At 44.4% G+C, this 4985-nt stretch overlaps 1 protein-coding gene across 1 annotated transcript; it reads left to right on the plus strand.

Annotated features, from left to right (window-relative positions):
* Nucleotides 1–448: 448 nt before the first annotated feature.
* Nucleotides 449–2359, plus strand: LOC142246068 (hemoglobin subunit alpha-3-like). The gene is made up of 3 exons (XM_075319085.1): nucleotides 449–543; nucleotides 1097–1301; nucleotides 2231–2359. The coding sequence occupies exons 1-3, from the start codon at nucleotides 449–451 to the stop codon at nucleotides 2357–2359; spliced, it is 429 nt and encodes a 142-aa protein (XP_075175200.1).
* Nucleotides 2360–4985: the final 2626 nt, after the last annotated feature.

The raw sequence follows: 4985 nt of genomic DNA on the forward strand, positions 1-4985 counted from the left end.
AGAACACATTCAGAAAACAATCAACCATAAATTGCAATTTTACATTATTGATTGGTGAAATTACATGAATCCATATCTTGTGACATCTAGTTTGTGTTACAATTCAATTATCGGCTCTTATATTACACATTTCAGAGAATGATGTCAAAGTGTTTTCTGTAGGTTTCTGCTGATGAACAATGAATAGTGTAATGAGCTCAAGAAGACCATAGGTATGTGCTTAGCATGCAACATATTGAGATAAGGTTTTGTCGTATGTCAGCTCAAACTCTGAGTTGCTGAGCAGATAAATCTACAGGGTGGGATTTGGTTTTAGCCAATAGAATTAAACTTCAATTTGCGTGAATTGTAACTTCAGCCTTTAAAAACTTCAACCAACGGCTGTACAACATGGACTCTTGAGTTTCCAAGTCTACCTAAGGCTCATCACCAACTAACCTACATCACAATGACTCTGACTGCAAGCGAGGGGGCTTTCATCCTGAACCTTTGGCCCAAGATTGCTCCTAAAGTCAATGATTTGGGTGCTGAGGCTTTGGAAAGGTAATTGGTATTTCTATCCTGTATATTGATAGTGATAACTTTATAAATGATACTTGTAAGTAGAATGTATAGTAATAATCTTTGGCACAATAGATATGTCCTATCATAGATTACGCAGTATATAGCGTATACTTGTATGTCTTGTATGTTTGGTAATAATATCCCCTTATTTTCAGCTATGGTGCCATTAGGTATAGTTAACTTAAGAATGAAGGCCTTTTACATATTAGAAGCTCTGTCTGTATATTTTTGCATTAGATGCTGATAGTCACAGAAGATCTCTCTAATTGTATTTTTATATAAACCTTAGTATTACAATATTTTATATTTTATTAACCACATTTTTGGTAAACTCTAAAATTCTAGCATTAGTTGGCTGCACTCTCTAAATTAACTCTAAAGTTAAAAAAACAAGGAACATATGTACCACATAGCGTCTGACCCTAATGATCACTAATGTATTGATTTAACGTAGGAAATATTTTCTAGAACACAATACTGGTATTTAGTGTTATAGAAATCCCAATTTTCACGTCGATTATATTTCTTTTAGGCTGTTTCTGAGCTTCCCTCAGACCAAGACCTACTTTTCCCACTTCGACTTGTCTCATGGATCTGCTGACCTGAAGGCCCATGGTGGTAAGGTCTTGAATGCTCTTGGAAATGCAGCCAGTCGTCTGGATGACCTTGATGCTGCCCTGTCCACCCTTAGTGACCTCCATGCCTACAACCTGAGAGTGGACCCTGGAAACTTTGATGTAAGGAAAATACTACATATTAGCTGTAATATATTTTACTCTAGGAGCAGTTTTAAAATTGGAAATCATATTAGCACATACTCATATATATATATATATATATATATATATATACATACAGTATACATTAAAATGGATCAGGTATGTGCCATCCTAAAATTGTAAAGTGACACTTTTGTAGGTAACCATATTAACTCATTGGCTATATACTTAAGGCCTCCTTCACACGTCCGTGTCTCCGGTATGTGTTTGGTCCGTTTCCTCACGTACCAGAGACACGGGCACACGTAGACCCATTAAAATCAATAGGTCTGCACTCACGTGCGTGTTCTGCCATGGACAGTGTGTCCATGTGGAGCATACTTGTGTTCGTGTGCTCCACACGTAGACATGTCCGTTTTTCTCCAGCATCATGGGTGTCACACGGAACGCAAACGGACCACACGGATCTGTTCCGTGTGACACACACCGGAGAAAACACACATGTCTGAGAATAAAATAAAAAACTTTACTCACCTTCTCCAGCACTGCTGTCTCTGCCGCTGCTGTCACTTGCTTCCGACCGCCGCACATTATGCTCATTGCATAGTCACTTCACTGCGGGCCACAGCAGCAGCGGGGAGTCGGCAGGACCGGACACTGAAGAACAGCACCACGGACAGCAACGCCAGGGACAGGTGAGCAGAAAGTTCCTGTTCTCCGTGTGTTATCACGGATAACACATGGAGAACTCATGTGTGCCATAAACACGGCTCATGGAGGACAATACGCACCTTTGACACGTCCATGAAAACGTGCGTGATTTTCACGGACGTGTGAAAGAGGCCTAAGGCAAATACCTTATTTTTCACTTTTAGGGGAATGTAATATTTGACACAATGAATTATATGATGTGTGATAATTAATATATCATTTCTTCCTTTTTGCAGCTGCTGTCTCACACCATCCAGGTTGTCCTGGCTATTTACTTCCCTAGTGACTTCTCTGCTGAAGCCCAGGCTGCATGGGACAAATTTCTTTCTGAAGTCTCTGCCGTCTTGACCTCCAAGTACAGATAAAGCTCCTGAGATAGGCGATTACATCGGACCCTCCAGCAAACCATCCTGTGGGAAGTTCAGAGGAAACCATGTGCGCAAGTTTGTCATCATGTCATCATGCCCAAGGCCAATCAATGAATGTAATGCAGCTGTAACATATTTTTGTAGCTTGTGTTTTTGCAGCAGTCTTTGACTGGCTAGCACTTGTGTCTTTTGTCCATCAAAAAAAAATAATCTGGTGTAATCTTTAATAAAAGTGCATCTATTTTTAATTTCTGTCTATTATTTTTATTAAGATTCAAGTCATAGACATATTTTCCTTTGTTAGCTACTAAAATCATTAAAGACATGCACATTATGGACCAGGGCAAAGCGAGGCTCACAAGCCACATGCGGCCCTTTGGCTGTTCCTCTGCAACCAGGGGAATGGGATAGACAAAGGGCTGGATATTGTTGTGTCCCGCACCATGTGGCCACCCCATGTTTGGCTTTTTACTTTCACCGGTATCTGAATGCTTAGTACACAGATACCAGTGAATGCAATGATGGAGAAGGGAACAGTCAGCACCCTCTTCTTTCATTGTGCCTGTGAACCTGAAAGCGCTGCTGGTGAAATTACATCACTACATTGCATGTCATTATTTGTCTGGGAGAAATGTGGATAGACATAAGAATGTGAGGGGATTTGAGCCCATCATGCTTATGTGGGGGCCATAATATTGTATGAGGAACTGAAGGGTCATCATACTGTGCTGTCCCCACGTCAGCAGCCGAGCTGCTCGGATCTGGATCCGCGGTGGCTCGAGGGGTCTCCGGACCCAGGGGTCGGGGTTGTGCGGCCACTGAAATAAAAGGGGGAGTATTTATATGGGGCTGTCTAGTTAAAGTTCGTGACGCCACCCGTGGTGTGGGGCAAGGGTGAAGTATCACCGCTGCAGCTGGGAGCACTCAGTGGCGATGGAGTGGGCAGCTAGGTGTTTAACCCCTCTACGGGTAGGGGGAATGCCCCGGGACTCGGTGATGGTAGGGGAAGCCGTGAGATGTAGGTTTAGGAAGCAGGGAGCAGGGAACTCACAGTTGGTAGTTGTGGTGCTGGATGAGGCTGTGCTGCTTTGGAAGGTCAGTAAACACACAGACTGTAAGTAAACCAAAGGTCCTGCAGTACCGCTGCTGCTGAGAGGGGAGCCCGTCCAGTTGACCGTTCCCAATGGTATTGCTTGGTATGTTCCAGTCTAGTCCGACCTTCCGGGAGCTTCTACCCCTCAGCCCCTCACACTCTGAGGGCTGCTGCCTCGCTGTCCTGGGAGCTCCAACTACCCATCTTGCTCTCCCCCTGAGAGCTACTTGAGAGCCACCACTCTCCTTGCTCCCCTGCCAACGACTGCCCAGTCACCTTTTCCCCAGTCTGCCTGACTTTAAGGTGGGCGGGCCTTTAGTAGGGACATAATACTGTATGAAGTACAATGGGGATGACTTCATACTTCTGTGAAGGGGACAAAAATCTGTGTGATGAACTGAAAGAGCATTATACTTGTGTGTGGGGTCAATATACTAATTCAGGGGCTATGAAAACAATATACTTGTGTATGAGGCTGGAGAGACATCACACTTTTGCACTGGGGTATCATACTTTGTCAGGGGCTATTGGGATATTATAAATTTAGAGGCACTGTGGGCAAATACTTGTGTGCTTATCCTGTGTGAGGGGCAGTGGGGACATCATACTATGTGAGGGGCAGTGGGGACATCATACTATGTGAGGGGCAGTGGGGACATCATATTGTGTGTTGGTGGGAGATGTGGTGGCATCATAATGTATGTGAGAGGCTATAGGGACAACATACTGTATGGGGGTATAGCTATACTTATTAAATATACTTAAGGAGCAGAATGATTTGCTGATTTTTATTATACAAAGTAGTAAATTATATGATGTTGATTGACTGCTACCAATTAGAATATATGTTACAATAAGCCCTATCAAAACATGTATTAGATGAATATCAAGTGATAACATTTAAAATAATAATATTAAGCAGAGTTAGGGCAGCTTTGCACGTTGCAACATCGCACGTGCGATGTCGGTGGGGTCAAATCGAAAGTGACGCACATCCGGCATCACTTTCGACATCGCTGTGTGTAAATTCTAGATGATACAATAAACGAGCGCAAAAGCGTTGTTATCGTATCATCGTTGCAAGCTCCGACTTTTCCATAATTTTGCTGCAGCGATGGTACGATGCTGTTCCTCGTTCCTGTGGCAGCACACATCGCTGTGTGTTACGCCGCAGGAGCGAAGAACTTCACCTTACCTGTCGCCGGTGGCTCTACGGAAGGAAGGAGGTGGGTGGGATGTTTACATCCCGCTCAGCTCCTCCCCTCTGCCGCTATTGGCCGCCTGCCGTGTGACGTCGCTATGACGCCGCACGACCCGCCCCCTTAGGAAGGAGCCAGAGCGACGGTCGCAGGGCAGGTGATTGCATGTGAAGCTGGCGTAGCGATAATTTTCGCTACGCCAGCTATCACAAGATATCGTACCTGCGACGGGGGCGGGGACTATCGTGTGCAACATCGCAGCATCGGCTTGCGATGTCGCAACGTGCAAAGCCCGCCTTAAGCTTTGGTTCTGCCCTGCACAATAGTCAAT

This window comes from Anomaloglossus baeobatrachus, chromosome 7, assembly GCF_048569485.1.
Source record: "Anomaloglossus baeobatrachus isolate aAnoBae1 chromosome 7, aAnoBae1.hap1, whole genome shotgun sequence".
Taxonomy (NCBI): Eukaryota; Metazoa; Chordata; class Amphibia; order Anura; family Aromobatidae; genus Anomaloglossus; species Anomaloglossus baeobatrachus.

What these genes read in the sequence shown, in the direction of transcription:
- LOC142246068 (XM_075319085.1), top strand. Translation starts at nt 449, where the DNA reads ATGACTCTGACTGCAAGCGAGGGGGCTTTCATCCTGAACCTTTGGCCC. An exon ending in GGTGCTGAGGCTTTGGAAAG is followed by an intron (nt 544 to 1,096) that starts GTAATTGGTATT and finishes TATTTCTTTTAG; the next exon opens with GCTGTTTCTGAGCTTCCCTC. An exon ending in TGGACCCTGGAAACTTTGAT is followed by an intron (nt 1,302 to 2,230) that starts GTAAGGAAAATA and finishes TCCTTTTTGCAG; the next exon opens with CTGCTGTCTCACACCATCCA.